Source organism: Callorhinchus milii, unplaced genomic scaffold (genome assembly GCF_018977255.1).
Source record: "Callorhinchus milii isolate IMCB2004 unplaced genomic scaffold, IMCB_Cmil_1.0 Scaffold13, whole genome shotgun sequence".
Lineage (NCBI taxonomy): Eukaryota > Metazoa > Chordata > Chondrichthyes > Chimaeriformes > Callorhinchidae > Callorhinchus > Callorhinchus milii.
This window is the reverse complement of record NW_024704754.1, coordinates 7,070,562-7,090,087: the sequence shown is the minus strand read 5'-3', so window position 1 is coordinate 7,090,087 and position 19,526 is coordinate 7,070,562. Positions and strand designations below refer to the sequence as shown.

General features: G+C 40.0%; 1 protein-coding gene across 4 annotated transcripts in view; it reads left to right on the top strand.

Moving 5' to 3' along the window:
• ctnna1 (catenin (cadherin-associated protein), alpha 1) overlaps positions 1-14,090 on the top strand; it is a 68,057-nt gene extending 53,967 nt beyond the window's left edge. For all 4 annotated transcript variants that reach the window (XM_007905551.2, XM_007905547.2, XM_007905548.2 and 1 more), the window contains exons 15-18: positions 1,485-1,666; positions 2,479-2,584; positions 9,800-9,934; positions 12,886-14,090. In XM_007905551.2, coding sequence (XP_007903742.1) covers positions 1,485-1,666; positions 2,479-2,584; positions 9,800-9,934; positions 12,886-13,170 — 708 coding nt within the window. In that variant the 3' untranslated portion in view covers positions 13,171-14,090. The remainder of the gene's footprint in view (positions 1-1,484; positions 1,667-2,478; positions 2,585-9,799; positions 9,935-12,885) is intronic.
• The last annotated feature ends 5,436 nt before the right edge of the window (positions 14,091-19,526 follow it).

Genomic DNA, 19,526 nt, shown 5'->3' with positions numbered 1-19,526 from the left:
TATATAATGGATACAGAAAAAATATGTGGGGAGTAATATAGTGCAGCATTAGTTATTTACACTGTTGGATGCCCATTGCTGTACACTTTTGAAAATGTTGAGTTTTAAAAACTACCATCCTGTTAAAACTGCACTATGCATCTTCCTCCATCTCAAACATCTTTCATTAATACTCCAGTTTGATGGAACTTGCTGATATAATCCTTCAATTATGTGGGAGGTATAGAGCAACAAAAAAAAGTTTGCATGTGTGAAGTTTTTCGATTGACCTTTGCTCCAACTGGGCTGTTGTGTGCTGAAAAATGCTACAATTCAATTAATTACTCCCTTTGTTGAAGCACAGTACATAGACGATGCAAGCAAAACCACCATGCTGCTGGTGGTGCATGTGGGCTTTGTTCATTCGGGCTGGTAACAGCTGGCACTTTAAGCATTCTGAAATGGGATTGTGCAAAATCGATGCATCTGTAAACAAATGTGAGCTAACAAATGAGTTCATTTAGCTCTCATTCCCTACCTCAAATGGAATATGTGTGAAATATGAAGCAGCTAGTCGTTGCAGCTAAATAGATTATGCAAATCTACCCGGTGAAGAAATGTATTTATGAACTTGTCTATCTCCACATAATGTTTTTTAAAACTCATGAATGCGCATTGAGAACCCAGCAACTATTATGGGAAAACCATTGCATTGTGAATAATTTTATGGACATCTAGGGATAAATAGTTTTAAACAAAATTAAAACATTTCATTGTTTTAATTAATTGTGGAGTCCTGTAGCTCAGTGGTTAGAGCACTCACCTCGCAAGCGAGAAACCTGGATTCGATTCCTGGCAGGGTGAAACCCTGGGCAAGTTTCCTTATCCACATATTAATAATCCCTCAAGAAACAAAAAAAAGAAAACAATAATAATAGTAATTTGGTCACTCAATCCGTGACTGTTTGTGGGACACTGCTGCACGCAATTGGCTGCCGTGTTTTGCCCACAAATATATAGTCAATTCACTTTACAGTATATTCTCTGAAGTGCTTTGAGACCTCGTCAAGAATAGAAAAGTGCAATATCAAATGCAAGGATTATTATTATTTGGATTATTTCTTTATTAAATACTCTGCTGGTTCCAAGTAAAGCGTAAGGATCCTTGGGGGAAAACAAAAGTAATAGGAATTGGCTGAGATGCATACGATAATAGAACATTGGACAAAACCATTGTGCTAACCAGTAAATTGTGGATCAATGTGAACATGGAATTACTGAAGCTGTTTGATTGTCTGGTAATCCAAACTAGTCCTGCATGGACTAATTGGACCAAATGGTCTGTTTCTGTGCCTTATCACTCTACTTGAATGAGCGAAGGAATCAGTCTTCATTGCTGTTTCTTTGCTTAAATGTATCTTCATTCAGATCTTGTTGCAGCTAGGTTCCTTATGTTTCTGTGCATTTTTCTGTAAGCCTGATTCAGCTGAAATGTCTCTTTTTAGGCCATTATGGCTCAGCTTCCCCAGGAACAGAAGGCAAAGATTGCTGAGCAGGTAGCAAGCTTTGAAGAGGAGAAGATCAAACTGGATGCTGAAGTGTCTAAATGGGATGACAGTGGAAATGATATCATTGTCCTGGCCAAGCAGATGTGTATGATCATGATGGAAATGACAGATTTCACCAGGTTGGCACTTCAGTATTTATCTAAATCACCTGTGTGCTTTTATGTAAATCCAAAAGATGTGTCTTATCCAGATGTCGAAAGTTAAGTATCTGGCTATGGCTGCGGCTCAATACATTCCTATCAGATGAAAATGAAATTTTGGAATTTTGCTCTTGACTTGCTGGGAGATTGTGTGCACTGAACCAGTGTAATTTAGTAGCCTAACCATAGTATTACAGCACAAGAGTACCATGAATGTATTGGCTGAAAGATGGTAGGCATTTGTCCCAATATTTTGGTATCATTATAGGATTTCATGTTTTTAAATCCAGAAAAATTCATTTGGAGCATTCTGACGAGGAACAGCGGGCATTTTGAAAATTTCCATTCCAAGCAAAGACTCCCAAGCAATTCAGGTTAATTGTGCAGCAAAAAAGTAGTGTGGACTGTCATAGGATCTCATCACCAGGCTCAATGTTAGTCAAGACTAAGAATTTGCACTTTACTGTACTGCAAGATATTAAATTACTGTTTAAATGTTTAGATTGCTAAATAAAGTGACCATAAATAGTGTTTTGACAATCGAGAAAGGACTAAATCACTGGAGGCTTTATTTCCAGCTTTTATTTAATCAACTTAACAAATTTGAACAGGCAGCTAGTTACCTATGCTTGTTTTTAGTCTCGGTACGTTAGGCTTTGTTCATAGCTGGGGTCGAAAATGCAAGTAATGTTTATTGTGGAAGCTTGAATTGTGCTCGAGTGGAAGGATTGTCTCTGTTTGTTGATTTATACATTAGGAGTAAATGCTAACCTTGGTGGTTCTTATTGCAGAGGAAAAGGCCCACTCAAGAATACATCTGACGTAATCAGTGCAGCCAAGAAGATTGCTGAAGCGGGTTCAAGGATGGATAAACTTGGACGTACAATTGCTGATCACGTGAGTTTTTGCTGCAGATCATAATGAAAATACTGTTCTGATCACTGTTCTAAAATCACAATATGTTGTGTTGGCATCTGACATTTATTTATTGCTGTGTAATATATAGAACTTTGAAAGGACAGATTCTGCACCTATGGTGTATCATTTGAAGTAGAAAATAATTGTTTGAGATTCTTATCTGCTGAAATTTGCCAATACAATTGCTATAGTCATTCTGGGAGGGATTTTTGGGGAAAATATTTTCTGATGTAACATTTTAAGGTTTTTTTTACTATAAATTTTGAAGATCATATTCACATAACTAGGCGACAGTTAAACACAAAAGACAAACTTGAACTCTGATCAGTGTTACAACTAAGTACTTGTTGGCTCGTACCTGTGAATGTTAAACTGCAAAAAGGACTAATTCTAGTTTACATAAACGCAATGGCATTTTTTTAAAAAGATGCCACTATGATCTCAGTGTTGCTGGACATCTAAGGATGTACTAAAATATTAACATTTATTTTTTAGAGTCTAAACAATAGTCCATTTTCAATGGGTATTTATTCTGTCTCTAAATAGCTTTACAATAATTAATGGATAAAAAATGTTTGTTTCCAAAGAGGTTAAAATATAGCTAATTTATGGAAAAGCTGCAAATTGTACACTTCTTTTCATTGAAATAAACGGCTGTCTAAACACTTCAGTGAGACACTTAACATCTGCAATAAGCTGACACATTTTATGAGTTGAGGCCTGTTGTGAGTGTTTACAAGACTGTTGTGATTGCTAATAATAATATGAAAAGTGAGTATGGCCTTTACATTTTTCATTTATTTAGAGTGAAACTGCATTTAAAAAAAACTATTCACATTATGTAGAGCCAGTAGTATCAAAAAGCATGTTTGTGAAACTGGATGCTTGGGTATTCTAATATAAGTTGATGCACATTATTCTTTTGGGGTTGGCAGTTACAGATGTCTTAATAGAATTAATTTTGGACTTAATCTAATACATTTTAGATGTATTCTACTTTTACAGGAAAACCATCCTCCCATAAAAGTTATTTTGTGGCCGTTTGGGATATTAAAGGCAGTGAAGCTTGATACATAGAACTGATATTTCATCTAGTCTGACAGAATGGGAGGCTTGGTAAATTCTATTTTTTTTAACGCCGTTAGATGCTCAATGAGGTGTTAAAAATGGAAGATTTGCATTTCTAGATATATAATAAACCAGATTTTTAATAAATGCCCTTTTGAAAATATTAGGAATAATCTTGTATATGTCTCTCTCTTGCCTACTGGACTCATTCAAAATAAGCAGTAACAATTGGCAAGAAAGCCCCTTCTCTTCAAGTTATTCAAAAGCTACCGCTCCACTCTAGTCTCGGCCAAGTCGTCCTTCTACTCCGGGATAATCCTGGAGGTGAAGAATAACCCCAGGCTTCTGTTCTCTACCACATCCCAACTCTTCCATCCCCCCCGCCACCCCGTGCAGGTCATCTCCTCCAACCATCACTGCGAGGAGATGCTGGATTTCCTTGAATCCAAGATCAAGGGAATCCGCTCCGTGGTCACTGCCCCTCCAACTTCTACCCACCCTCCACCCCTTCTCTCCCACACTCCGACTCCTACCCATCCTCCCCTACACACCTTCGAACCCGTTTCCCCACCCTCTGTCACCAACCTCATCCTGTCCTTGAAACCCACCACCTGCTCCCTTGACCCCATCCCCACTCCACTCCTTATCCCCCAGCTCCACCTCCTTGCCCCACTTCTCACAGACATCATCAACCTGTCCCTCTCCTCTGGCTCTGTTCCCATTCCCCTAAAAACTGCCACCATCACTCTCACTTTGAAAAAACCCTCCCTTTTTGCATCGCAGCTATCAAGCTACCGGCCCATCTCCAACCTCCCCTTCCTATCCAAGGTCCTTGAAAGAGTCGCCGCCTCCCAGCTGCGTTCTTTCCTCTCCACCCATTCATTATTCAAACCCCTTCAGTCAGGTTTCCGTGCTGCCGATAGCACAGAAACCGCCCTGGTCAAGGTCACCAATGACATCTTGACCATCTGCGACCAGGGCAACCTCCGCCTCCTCGACCTATCGGCAGCATTCGATACGGTCGACCACTCGATCCTCCTCCACCGCTTGTCCTCCCACCTCAGCCTTAAAGGCCCTGTCCTTGAGTGGTTTAGGTCGTATCTCTCCCACCGTCTTCATTTTGTTTCCACAAACGGCTTTTCCTCCAGCCCCAGCACTGCCTCGTGCTCCACCTTGGTGACATCATCCGCAGACATGGGGTTAACTTCCACATGTATGCGGATGACACCCAACTCTACCTTTCCTCCTGTACCCTCAACTCCACGACCACCGATGTCCTGACAGCTGCCTGTCCGACATCGAGTCCTGGACGAGAGACAACTTTCTTCAGCTCAACGTGCGTAAAACTGAGGCCCTCCTGATTGGCTCACGTCAGCGCCTCCGCACCTCAGGCGCTGACAGCATCAGCATCCAAGGCTGCACTCTCCACCTCTCAAAGCCAGTCAGGAACCTTGGGGTTCTGTTCGACCCTGAGCTGTCCTTTCTTTCTCATATCTGCGCCACAACTGGCACCGCCTTCCATCACCTCCGAAACATCGCCAGACTACGGCACTTCCTCACGCTGCTGAAACTCTGGTCCACGCCTTTATCACCTCAAGGCTGGACTATGGGAACTCTCTCCTCGTCGGCCTTCCCGGCCCTCCCTCCACACTGCAGGTCATTCAGAACTCTGCAGCTCGTGTACTGTCCCGCACCAGGCTTCGCGACCACATCACTCCCACCCTCGCTCGCCTCCACTGGCTCCCCATCCCCCAGAGGATCGAATTCAAGATCCTCATCCTCACCTACGAAGCCATTCACGGCCTTGCTCTCTCCGACCTACTATCCCCCTACTTACCTGCCCGTACCCTCTGTTCCTCTGGCTTCGGACTACTTCATATCCCCCGCCCCAACCGGCCTACCATCGGTGGCCGGGCTCTCAGCCCCAAGGCTCTGGAACTCCATCCCCCAGTGCCTTCGCCTTGCTTCCACCCTTTCCTCCTTCAAGGCCGGTCTCAAGACGAATGAAAATGAAATCTTGTTGTCGTTATTATCAAATTCAACTGGTTTCGGTTCCATTGTTCAGTGTATGCTTTATCACAAAGTCTCCATCACCTCCTGCTTGGGAAGAGGAATTGGAGCTGCTCAGGTCACTTTGTTTGGCTGAGGCCAGTTTTGCTTTTGTCCAGTTTATTTTTACTTTTAATGTGTAATGCATATTGTCACCCATTCACAGAGGAAAGATAACTTGGTGCAAAGTTTAAAGGTAATTGTGTTGCTGTTCTGCATTTGTTCCACAAATGTTTGATTAATTGCTTTAATTCTGTCAGTGCAGTGAGACCCGACATACCAGCAGCGTGTGATTTTAAATACAACTGACACCAATGACTAGGACAGCTAATGCACCTTATCCTTCCATGGCTAGTTAAAAGGAAACCTTTGCCTTTTGGGTTCCAGGAAAGTCTATTTCTGGAATGGCTTAATATTAATTTTATGCGAAGTAGCTGGAAAAATTCTAGGTTAGCAAGCTGTCTTGTTACAATTGCTATCGATATTTCATTTAAAGGCGTGGATGTGAGGTTTGTGATGGCTGTCATGGTACAAAGCAACTCCAGAGAATATTCAAATGAGGGCACCTTAATAAATGTTAGCCTTAAAACAAATTGCAGTGGGAAACAGATGGCACCAGCTGTGTGCCATGCATTGAATAGTTTGTAAGATCAGTTCCGTTTTGACAAAGAAAATTGTTTGAAATGGATGTACATCGAGGCTCAACTATGCTAACTCCCTGCTTGTCAGCCTTCCCAACTCTTCCCTCCACAAGCTGCAGATCATCTCTGCAGCTCGTGTCCTCTTCCTCGCCAGGCTTTGTGACCCTATCACCCCCACCCTCGCCTGGCTCCACTGGCTTCACATCCCCCAGTGGATAGAATTCAAAATCCTTGCCTTCAAGGCCCTCCACAGCCTTGCTCCCTGCTACATCTGTGACCTGCTAACCCATATCAACCTGTCTGCTCCCTCCACCTCAGCAGGTTATGACCTGCTCCACATCCCCCAACCGGCCTGCCCCAACATTGACAGTTGGGCCTTCAGCTTCTCTGCCCCTACCCTTTGGAACTCCATCCCACAATCCCTTGGTCTTGCTCCCTCCCGTTCCTCCTTCAAAGCGTGTCTCAGAACCCTCCTCTTTGAGCGTGCAGTTGGCCACCCTCCTTCTCCTTGCCCTTCACTCCCACTGCTCGGGTCCAAATCCCTGAATGTTCAGCGCCTTGGGACATCCTCCTGTCGTGAAAGGCGCTTTACAAATCTAATTTGCTGCTGTTTTTGTTCCATCCTAAATTCTGCAAATAGAGCAGCAAACTATGAATTTTCTACCACATAGATGTCCAGCATTTAATGCATATATCATACAACATTTAATGTAAAATCCAACCTGCAGGCGTTTGATCTATACATTAAATGCAGTTAGAAGGTCTGCATAACCTAGAAATAGCATGCCAGAGTTGTACAGCTTCTAATTAAAGTTAAAACAATCAACATGATTGAGTGAAAATGAAGGGACAGGAAGAAGGACTGTGCCTACGTGTCTGGAAATGTGTCTGTATTCCATTATTCACTAAGAGATGTAAAGTTCAAGTTGACATGGCCTCTGCTTTAATCTCTTTGTGGGAAGTATTTGGTCTTCATTCTCCTAATACATAAACATGATCAGAAATGTGGGTCATTGGGGTCGGTATGACAAAGGATGTTGACTGGGAATTAATCAGCAATGATGAGCTAAAATTCTGGTCTAAATAGTTGAACTGAAATATCTATCTCGAGAATGGATTCCAATGAATAGCATTGTGTGGTGCAAAATTGATATTGTTGAAACTAATCTGGTTCCCATTATATGTAGTATTAAATCATATTTAATTTACTTAGATAAGGGATTGGGTTCCCTAGTGGATTAAGTTGGCTTTATATCTCTGAGCACTAAGGATCCCAAGTGAAATGAATTTGGGTAAGAACAACCCATTCCCTGGTGAATATGAGCAGTAACACAATATTGTACGTAATCTGTGGTATGTTGCTGAGCCCATAGGGATGGATGGAGTGGGGGAGGTGGAGAGAAGAATCACATTGTTGTAATAGGAAGTGCCAGAAGTTGAATTGAAGCCCTGATACCTAACCTTGAACAAACTTTTTTAATAACCAATAATGGGGCATTATGTATCACTGAATTCCACAAATAACTGCCTTGACAACTGTACTATGATACTTAATAATTTGATCACTCAATCAATGACTGTTTGTGGGATACTGCTGGAAGCAATTAGTCTTCGTGTTTCACCCACAAAATATACAGTCAATTCAATTTACAGTGTATTCTGTGAAGCTCTTTGAGATGTCTCAATGACATGATGAGGCACTATATCAAATGCAAGGATTATTATTATTTTTTCTTCAACCTACATTATAAATACAATATTACCTTTATCCCACAAGGGAAATTTATCTGGGATACCAGTCTCAGCGATTGGCCAATGATGGAAAATGGCACTCGTTAAACAATGATTCAAAATTATAGCGAGTATGTGAAGCTTGAGTAACCAAGAATAGCATCTGATTTTTTTTAAGTTTAGTCTTTGAGAAATGCTTCTTATACGCAAAGATTAATCATATTCGACATGTTGAGGACATTGTAATGATTTTGGTCATTCAGCATGTGAGTTTGCATGTTTCTTGATAGCTGAATTCTGTAGTGAAATTACTAGTTTCAGAAATATTCCATCTTGAGTAGTGCAGTACTCAGCCTGCTGTGACATGAATATTTCCCACATAACTCTGCCTTGGAATTGCTATTTGTCATAATGTTACTTTGAGCTATCCTACATCAAATTCAATATGAAATTGGGATAAGTAGAAACATTTACAGGTGTAGAAGTGCCACTTGAAACCACTATTTCTATTGAAACTTGCACGGAGCTGGCTAGAAGTTTTATTTTAAATAAGGTCCGGTTACTTGGTAACCACTTGGATGCCACATCTTGTGATTAAATGTGCTTTGGTAGGAAGCTTAATAATTTTGAAAGCCATGACAGTTCTAAACCTAGAATTGTGTCTCAGTAACCTATGAACCTTGGCAACCAACTGCAGTAGTTCTTCCCCTGCATAATTGCTGTAAATTGTACTATTCAAAATTCAAAATCGAACCGTGATTTGGTAAATCACACGAGAGCAAACAGATGGAGGCCTGAACTTGCTCCCTGCTTGTTTCATTCAACATTGTGGGAATGCTCTAGCAATGTGCTGCATACTTACTGAAACTCGTTGCACATCTCCAATGTAATGTCTGCAGATGAGTCAGTTTAAAAATTCCTTTAAACTTTTTGACTGATTATTAATATTGCATAACCAGAATTTGAACACTCTAGGTTGGATCATTATTTATATACTGCAAAACTCTGACCCTAACGCCCTACCTGTTGGGACAGCAGTAGGAAAACTTGCCAGACAGCGGTATCAATGGCAAGCTATCTGGTTTTGGCACGTTAGACTCAAGTAGTATCCCCTACGCACACTCTTGGGTCTCTAAGAAGCTCTTGCCAACCTGCACCTAATATTTTTCGGATTTAGGTAAGCAGGGTGCGTCTCTCCAGGAAGAGAGTGCGCATTCCAATAATCTATCTGGGATTTCCATGTGTGGGTGGGATGCATGGAATTTTCAGTTTGGTTCGGATAATCTTAAGCATGATGATGGGATTCTGTATGTGTCAGACAGCTGGCTGACCAAAAAAAAATCCACTGGCATCTCATTACATTCAGCCTTGCTCATAAATGCCATGTAAAACTGTGTCACTGAGATCGCTTGCTGGATCATTCATGTTGAATTCGGATGTGGCAGCTCTGTTCCCCTTCTCAGCAGGTTCATTGCTTTAACATTAAATTATATTTGCAATGAAACACCTCATGCTCTGCAGTTGTGCACTGTACAAGTTCTGATTTTATGCTTCCTTATGTTTACACAAATTTCTGCTGAGCCTGATATACTGTGATTAATACTGTAGAAAAGTATAACCAATATGCATCATATTTTCGTAATATCTTGGTCGTGACCTAACTTTCACTTTGTTTAAAACTGCAATGTTGAATTTGTTTGTGCAGTGCCCAGACTCCAGCTGTAAGCAAGACTTGCTGGCCTATCTGCAGCGTATTGCTTTGTACTGTCATCAGCTGAACATCTGCAGTAAAGTCAAAGCTGAAGTCCAGAACTTGGGTGGAGAGCTCATTGTCTCTGGGGTAAGTAAACCATTACTAGTTAATGAATAGCATTTCATACTCTCATCTATTTGGTAACAGAGACTGGATATGTATGCCATATGGAAATGGTATCTTGTCACAGATCTTTCTCATTGCATAAGTTTCAACCCAGTTTCAGTGAAAATCAATTTGTAACTGTTGTTTTGATGCACTGAGGTTCTTTATAAAATTACAATTGTTTCACATGTAGGATAATAGTTTGCTAGAAGGCTTCAGTTATCTAGAAATATTTATTGTGATTATGGGTTTTTGAAGTTCATGAAAAAGAAACTCGCAAGTTTTGTTGTATTTTGTTTTGGCGAATTCAAATAGCGCCATGTAATTTCCTAGCACGTTTTGTTTAAACTAATTACATATTAGTTTTTATATATGTTTTTTATAGTTAAAGAATCCAGTATTCTATTGACCCGGCCAAATGAAACTGCAATGCTCCTGGTTAATCATCAGTTCAGCCTTCTAACTTGTTTGGATATTTAATGCGCATCACCTAGAGCCATGTTGAGTAAATTACATAATCTCATTAACGATCAACTTGCTTAGAATTTCAAATATCTTATGTAATAGTTAAGATTACTCTTTGTGAACTCTGGGGCAGGAAGTGTAATTGCACTTCTGGATTTAGTCACCCATCCATCCTGAGATCTTGGATGGAAGGGGGAAACAAGGCAGAGACTTTAGATTGCTCCATGGATATATCTCTTGTTCAGCTAACTACAGAGCATCATAAATGTTAGGAATAGAAAGAATCCCTAACTATTTGTTTCTAGTTTCATTGAGGGGAAGTGAGAATGGCTTAGACTCAACTAACTACAGGAGTCCTGTATTCAGTGGTTAGAGCACTTGCCTCGCAAGAGAGAGACCTGGGTTCAATTCCTGGCAGGGTGAAACCTTGGGCAAGTTTCCTTACTCCACATGCCTAATAATAATCCTTCAAGAAAAAAAAATCATAAAATTGGTCACTTCAATCCACAACTGTTTTGTGGGACACTGCTGTGCACAATTGGCTGCCGCGTTTCACCCACAAATATACAGTAACTTCACTTTACAGTATATTCTATGAAGCACTTTGAGACGTCTAGAAGACGTGAAAAGGGCTATATCAAATGCAAGGATGATTATTATTGTTACTACACCTCACTCCCTGCCCCAGGGTGTATTGTGTTAGATTTTATCCAGGTGGTGATATACTGAGACATATTTGAAATTTCATGTCAATGTGGCTTCTCCATGTTACAGAGTGACTTAAAAAAAAGTTTTAAAAAAATTGGTGTCCGCTAAAGATTTGAAAAGCTTAAGATGATTGCTGTTGCAGGCAATTCTGCTTTTGACTGTATAGTTTACATAGCCTGAAGGTTGTCTCTGACTCTTGGAGCATCTTAATGGATACTCAGTCTCAAATCTGAATTTAAACCCTAACCTGTCTTTTGTATAAATTTGCTCGTACTGAGGAACCTCAACCTGTTGTGATCCTCTGGACTCAATAGCCAAATTATAAGCAAACTGATTTTAAAATGTTGACTTCTGGGTCATTGGGCTGCTGCTGATGTCGCTTCTTGCCCGTTGTACACAAGAAGGATCACTGAAGCCCTTCTGGGAAGGGAATTCAGCATTGTATGGGCAATGTGTAAACTAAAATTAGCTGTGTTTTCTGCACAAATCGTACATACATATAATGCACAGAAAGTGTTGTCAGCATTGACCTAACGACCTTATTGTCTGCTATATTTAAGCAGAAGCTGGCTCGTCAGTGATGGAAACCATGGGCTATTGCAGGTCCATAGGACCGCATAGCTTAAAAATTAGGTATTAAAATAGTGGGAGGTGGGGGTAGGTGCTGGACTAGGTTCTCCAGTAGCTTGTTTGCATGAGAATAAATAATTTATACTGATAATTAGCCCTTAATATTCCTCGGACTTGAGCTTTTCATTCTCCATTACATTCATGATGTCTTTAGATGAGGAGATGTCATTTCAGCCCACAGGCATCTCTACAGATATTGCCAATGCCATTCCTCACTGTATCTCTCAGCCAGTTTGCCTTTATCCTACTGATGACCTGCCTTGAAACTGACAAGCCTATTCTTCTCTCTTGCTCTGGGCAAGTCTACTGCTTTAACCCTTAGAGTTATCATTTCTCCTCACCCCACCTCCGACTTCCTGGCCAATTTCAGCTTGGCCAGAATGATACTGAAAGCAATATTAATATTACCTTATTAAAACTGTTGAAACTGGAAAATCTTTATTACTGTAATTAACCTATAACTGAAGTTGATAGTCTATTATGGTTAAGGAGGGCACAGTTTTTTAAAACAGGGTAGGGTTCCAAGAAGGTAAACTATCTTGATTTTGGTGTTTCCATTGCTGGTTCACAGTGTCAGTTGCTGATATGTTAAAGTATTCCAACTGTCAAATGAAAATGTTCCATCTTTTGACTAAAGGCTTAATTTTACCCACAATATGTATTTCATTTGCAAATATTTAATTACTTTTGAGAACAAAATGTACTCCCTTTTTACTTTGCTGCCTGTGCAGACTGTTCCAAAACTGCTTTAAAAGTAGGCTCTTGGACCTGCAGGTAAATGTGCCTCAATTTTTCCTCTGGGGAAGCACCTGGGACTGTAGGGACAGGTAGGAAGGTCATAAGATGGCATTACTCCATATCATCTTGCAGTAAATTTTAAAATACAACTTTCTCTCTCCATATATTACGTTTTATAGCTCCTGGGGCCCCTCACCCAGAACTCTATTTTGCCATTGCTGTTTCAATCGCTCATGGAGTTTGTGTCAACACTTTGTGCCACCAGGATCACTGAATGATACAGGATTTTGTGATATTGAGTTGAACAGGCTAAAATAGTTGAACTGTTTAATTCCACGCAAAGCTCTGCTGCAGCCCTGACTCAATCCTGTTTCTGTTTTCTTGATTTCCAGGTGGACAGTGCAATGTCCCTGATCCAAGCCGCAAAGAACTTGATGAATGCTGTGGTGCAAACCGTAAAGGCTTCTTACGTGGCGTCCACTAAATATCAAAGGTCTCAAGGCATGGCAGCACTGAACATGCCTGCTGTGTCATGGAAGATGAGGGCACCAGAAAAGAAACCCTTAGTAAAGAGAGAAAAGAATGACGAGACTCACAAAGTCAAAAGAGCATCTCAGAAAAAGCATGTCTCACCAGTACAGGCTCTCAGCGAGTTCAAGGCTATGGATAGCATTTAAAACGAACGGCATTTATACATCTTAATACTACTGGTAAAATATATCCGAGTGGCTTATTCAAGAACTTTTTTCTATATCTTGCTCAATATTTTTAATGAAATTTTTGCTTTTATTTGCTCTATAAATGGCGGTAATGGGGACTTGCAGATTTGTCTTTCACGAAAGATTAAGTAACTTTAATCTCCATTCCTAGTCAGTGGTGGGAAGATGGAATGCAACACAGATTAGTTTGAATTAAAAATGTTCAGCATTGTGATGATAGGCTGGTAGTATTAGATCTATAATGTAACAAGCAAGAATTGCAGTAGTATTGTGGAGGAATGTGCAGATCCCTCCAAGTGTTCACCTCTAGATCCTGAAGTTCTTTCAACTTAAAATAAAATGAAACTGCCAACTATTCCGCAATTGAAGAAACTGTGCAATAAACTAAATTTAAATAATTTTTTCAATGAAATTACGCATTGTTTGATAGTGAAAGGCTTTGAACTGTTTGTCACTGACTTTGTGAAGAGGCATTGGTCTTGTAGTTTGATTATCTTAAGAAAATACTTATTTTGGTTTGAATCTATTTTTCAATTTTCCCAATCCAGAAACCTTTTTTCCCTTTCTGTTCTTGCTCTCTCTAAACCAAAAAATCTCATCTGTTTACACATTTCTTGCAGTTAACATGCTTCCTGGTTGCAGCTTAAAGAAATATTCAAACTCTTCTTGTACTATGCAATCATGCTATGCGTAAAAGTAAAATGCCATAGGTATGATAATCATTGAAAGACAATCCTAAACTAGTCTCTGTAGAGAGCTCCTGTATCGCACTGAGGGCTCTGTTTTTTTAAGATCATTATCCTGATTCAAATACTTGTTGAAGCATAAATTTATCTCTGTACTGGCTATAACTCTTGAATAAAGTTGCTGTTTTCACAGACTCGCTTCAGGCAGCTTTATACTCCAGTCATAAGTGAAGTGCATCAATTTTTCGATTCAGAATACTGCAACACAAAATGGAAGTTGTACCTCTTTTGAGCGCAAGGCAAACTTTGAGCAGTGTGTTATGCTGAGGATCTAGATTTTGCTGCATTTATAGGGGTAGAGATATCCATAGTGTGTGATTATATTGAAATGTACATTATTGATTAAAACATTGTGAACTTGCTATATCCCTATTATTAATGGGCCTTATAATGAATGATTCATGACGGCATAAAAGGTGATATCAGACGTGCTACTTTTTGTGAAACGTCTTCTCTGCCATTTTATTTCAATACAAATTGACTAAATTCATCAGTTCAGGATGAGGGGACGAGACTTGACTTTTTTAAATTCTACATTTACAGAAATGGGAAGATCACTTCACCTTTTGTTCGCTGGGCCCAATCAATGAAGTAAGTCAAAGCCCTACAACAGAGGAGCTAGACCATCATAAAATGCTGCATCTTGAATATGATGCACACGTGCGATTTGTTCCACTTGTTACTAGATTGAGGGAGCATTATCACAGTAGGTAATAATAATAATCCTTGCATTTGATATAGCGCTTTTCACGTCTTCTAGACGTCTCAAAGTGCTTCACAGAATAGACTGTAGTGTGGTGCTGCCATACCCATTTTACACTCTTAGTGATGTTTTTACAAGGTGAACCTATTAATTCTGTATTTATTTGAAGTTTAGCTCGCAGTATCTTGTCTTTTACTTATTCTTTAGCAAGATCCAAAGCTCAATGTACTTTGGGGAAGGTTTAGACAACCATTAGATAGAGTAATTAGGACTGCAAATTGTAGAACAGTTCTATTGAAGTTTAAACTCCAAGTCGCTGTCCAGCGTGAAGGGCGCTATATAAATCAAGTTTTTGAAGTTAATGGTTAACTGGATTGCACCTTTCAAACCCTCAGTCGTGAAATCCTCCCTCCCCTTGTATTTAGAGGTAGAGCAAGATGCAGGGGAATGGTACGAGAACCTAATAATCTGGGTTTAGAGGTTATTAAATTTAAGATTCCTCGGTGAGGGAAATTTTCTGGTTCTGGGTGTTTTGCTGTGCTATAGATTTGTTGAATTCCCAATGCTCTGACTCGAACAGTTGGAAGGCATCAAATTCATCTCAAAAGATTCAGATAACCGAGTCCTCAGGTTAAGTCTTCTGACAAGATTTAGCACTGATGACTACCTTTTGAAGGTTACAAAGCTGTTTACAAGACCTCTGCAGCTTGGTGATAATGTAAGCATTCAGTCTCATGTCAGGACATGATCTGGTGTTTTTTTCAATGCTGGATAAAACTGGGCAATAGCTGGAAATGAATTTGCTGGCTCCTCCAATGTCTGGGGAGCTTATCTGGAGGGTAAGTATCACCCCATGCCATATTGTCTTGAAAAGTCACCTTGTCTATCAACAAGTTAGACATCAGGGCATCATGACCAATTGCACTCCCAATATTTCTAGCCATTGGCAACAGAATCTTGTAGTCCTGTAAAACGACGGACACCAGCACCGAGAGTGGAGAGCTATGTTAAAGGACTTTGCACAAGAAAACGTTTCTCTTGACATGACATGCTTCTGCATGATTTGTAGCTGGTCTCAAGTTGATACAAAGCTCAGGGGAGAGCGAGAGAGAGAGTGCATGAGCGAGAATCTTCCAGCAACTGGCAGCATATGATTTGATCCTTGTGATTTCCCTGAATGTTCACCATGTTTTTCTCATCACAAAAGGAGGATGGAAACTACACATTTTTAACTGGTTTGGGGAAGCTGGAGATGGAATCAAACCTGGTGGCACACTTGCAGTACCACCATACACATTTGTGTCTGCTAGATCTCTCGAGAGCAACCCTACAGTTCCATTTACATGCCCTTTCTAGTGAGATTTTCTTATTGAAGGTCTGAAACGCAAGCAACCTTTTTACGCGCCTACAGTCACCACACTCTGCAGTAAATCCTGTGAAGCTCTTAGAGACGTTTGCTGATATGATAAGGTGCTATAACAATTGCAAGGAATATTTATGTTCATCTCTGCTCAGATGGTGTTCGTTTCCATTTTGAAAATCTGATTAGCTCACATTGAAGAGAAACTCACCAACCAGGCATTTCAATAACGTTTCATGCAGATTTAAATGTCAAGCTCCCTGACTTTTTTTTCGCTAACAGGTGGCATTACTGCTACCCACTGGTATCTCTTCCCATCTCGGTTGCTTTTTAAAGTGCTGATTATGAAATGTATTATCATGGAGACTGAAATTTAGACCGAGTGAGAAAAATATTAAAATATTCTCTTCGACACATTAATTGAGACAGGTCTGGGAACTGACGAGAGGAAATTAATCAGTGTTCGAAAATTCATTTCAATACATTATGCATATGAATCCCACTGAAGACAAACATTTATTCAACTGTTTTTACCCCCATAAGAATTTGTATAAGTACATAAAGGCAGCAAATTGGTGGAAGTGTAGGAACCACAGTTGGCCATTTAGTCCACTGGGTTAGTTCTATATTATCAATTTGTGGCACTTCTCCCTTAATACACTTATATTCAAGGTACCTATCTATCTGCCGATTAAAACACCTCAAATTGCTTCTGTGTCTGTGGCTTTCTGGGAGTCGGTGTATTTATAATAATAAATAAACCTGCCATTTGATACAGTGCTTATGTCGTTGAGATGTCTCAAAATGGTTCACAGTATATGTTGTGAAGTGGATTGACTATATTGTAGGTGAAAAAACATCATCCTCATTTTCAAACTCTTTAGTGTGATTTAAAAAAAAAACTTATTTATTCACTTTGCGGCTGCTTGTGGGACGTTGTGCATAAATTGGCTGCTGTACTTGCACATAAATAAACAAGTGTTCATTCACACTCTGGCCTGACGAAAAAAGTAACAAAGGTGTAGGTCCTAACCCCCTACCAACCTGTCCACTCCCTCTGCTGACAGGCAGGCCTACAGCCACCACTCTGGAACTCCACCACACAGTCCCTCCGCCTCGCCCCTTCCTTTGCCTCCTTCAAGACCCTCTTTGACTGTGCCTTCGGTCACCCTCCTACCCCTGCCCTCCACGCCTCCTGATCCCAACCATCAGCTTGGGTGTGGATCCCTGACTGTCCAGCACCTTGGGATGAACTATTGATGTGGAAGGCGCTATCCAAATGTAATTTGTATATATGTCTTGTATCAGTTGAGTCTCTACTTTTCAACAGGAATGGCAATAGCAATTGGCTGTTGCATTATTAGAATTCCTGTGAAATGCCAGCACTTAGCTTCAAGATCTCTTTGAAACAAACATTTCCAAAATAATTGCTTTTAACGTTCCTTTGTTCTATACATATCAATTCAACCTTTTTGATTTTTTTAATAAACCAAACTTTAAGGAAATCATTGGGATTATCAAACAGAAATGTTACTCTTAGCCTAACTTCGTGGAGTATGCTAAATGAATACACTCACACTCAGTAGATACTAAAGCTTCCCTGTCTCGTTGGCTGCATCTCTACAATAGATAATTAAGCTTTCTTCTCGACACTATTATCCGTACTCACCAATTACACAAAATTATACCAGAAATGAATGGAACAAAACAAAAGGCTGTTTATATAGATAACAGTTTTCAGTAAGCAGTGCAATCTCAAACTGGGTCTTGCTGATGAGACAGGCTCTTTAATGTGTCATTCTACATTTGTGCAATGGAGCTGACAGTGTATCTGATGTAGTGCTGATAAGGTTTGATAGTTTCTTTGCTCTTATAAGGCATTATACCCACTTGCATACGATCTAGAAGACCATGAATGGTGTGAAAGTAAGGAATTTACCCCATTAAACATATGACTATATTTGAACTTTCTCACATTTCGCATCTTTTGTATTTTCACTGATTTTTTTAGTCAGCCGGGTGTCTGAGGCAATGCAGAAACATCTCACTGCCATCGACACAAGGAAATTACCCCATATCTGGAATGGAGTGCACACACTCTGGAGGGATTGCACTCTGCTTGCCAAATCCTGGAGTATTGGAGGTGAGGGTGACACAAATCTCAATCCAATACATTGCTTCTGTGATTATACAAACATAATAATAATGCCTCTTATTGCAGTGATATTTTGTATACATTTTCATTATAATATTAAAGAACAATGGCCTAAGTTGCAGATTTCAGTCGTTCTGACACTTAAATATTTGTAAGGAAGCGTTCTGTGAACATTGCGTTATTCGAGTAGAGAAGGGAGTTTATCTCCTGGTTTCCTGGCCAACAATCCCCCAAAATAAAAAAAATTGGTCACTCACTCCATGGCTGCTTGTGGGACATTGATTTGCATAAGTGGCTGCCGCATTTCGTCTAAATATATAGTCAATCCACTTTACAATAATATCCTGTGAAGTGATTTGAGACATTTCAACGTCATGATAAGGCGCTATATCAAATGCAAGTATTATTAAAAGTAATTATTTTGGTTTACTTACTGGTACTTTACAGATGGTCTTTGTCACCAAGTTGAAAAGCTGGTTCAAGGCAAACTGAACAGGTACAAAGACGTTTCACCTCCCCTCTCTGTAACGTTCTGCCTGCGGCTTTACTAATGGAGAGTCCCAAGGCCTAGAGTTTTTAATCCATTGTCACTGCAGTAGAACCTGAGAGATTTAGATATCTATATAACATGTCTGCTCCCAGAATTCCAGTAATCAGCAGCTCTGAGTATAAAACATTGTAAGTAAGAAGCAATTGAAAGCCATCAGTAACAGTTCAGATATCGCCCTTCATAATAGTTAGGATAATAAGTCAATGCGCTTATCACTTAAATGTTTTCAGGACAGTCTTTAACTAATGATTCAACTCTTCAGTGTAGAGTATGGTGAGGACAATTCAAGCTGCTTATAATGGCAAAAATATAATGGCAAAATTCATTGGGTTTCTCAGGTTGCATTTTGAAACTATTTTCAAGACAAATCCACTACGAATGTCATCAGTTTTTATATACTCAGCCAAGTGATCTGTCTGCGTGAGTTTAAAGCAGCAATTTGCTTGGCACAATGTCAGCACTTCCATTTGGTTGATGCTCGACAAATGTATTTGCCAGCAAGATCATCTGCTTACTGACTAAGCCAAGTCTTGAGAAGACAGACCTCCTGAGGTGCCTCATACAAGTACCTTACTGATTTCCAACGGATGTAACCTTTGTCTACTGCTGTGAAAAAATGTTAACAGAATGGATTTGCCAGGCCTAATGCAATTACAGAAAAGGTAACTGCAGAAATGGTCAGACTTGCCAGTGAAAGTTTAGCAAATGTCTCCATAGTTTTGCACATGTTTGAAAGGGGTAAAGGTCACTTCTGTACGCAATTGGATTCCAGCTTAGAATGATGGGAATTTCCCCGAGAA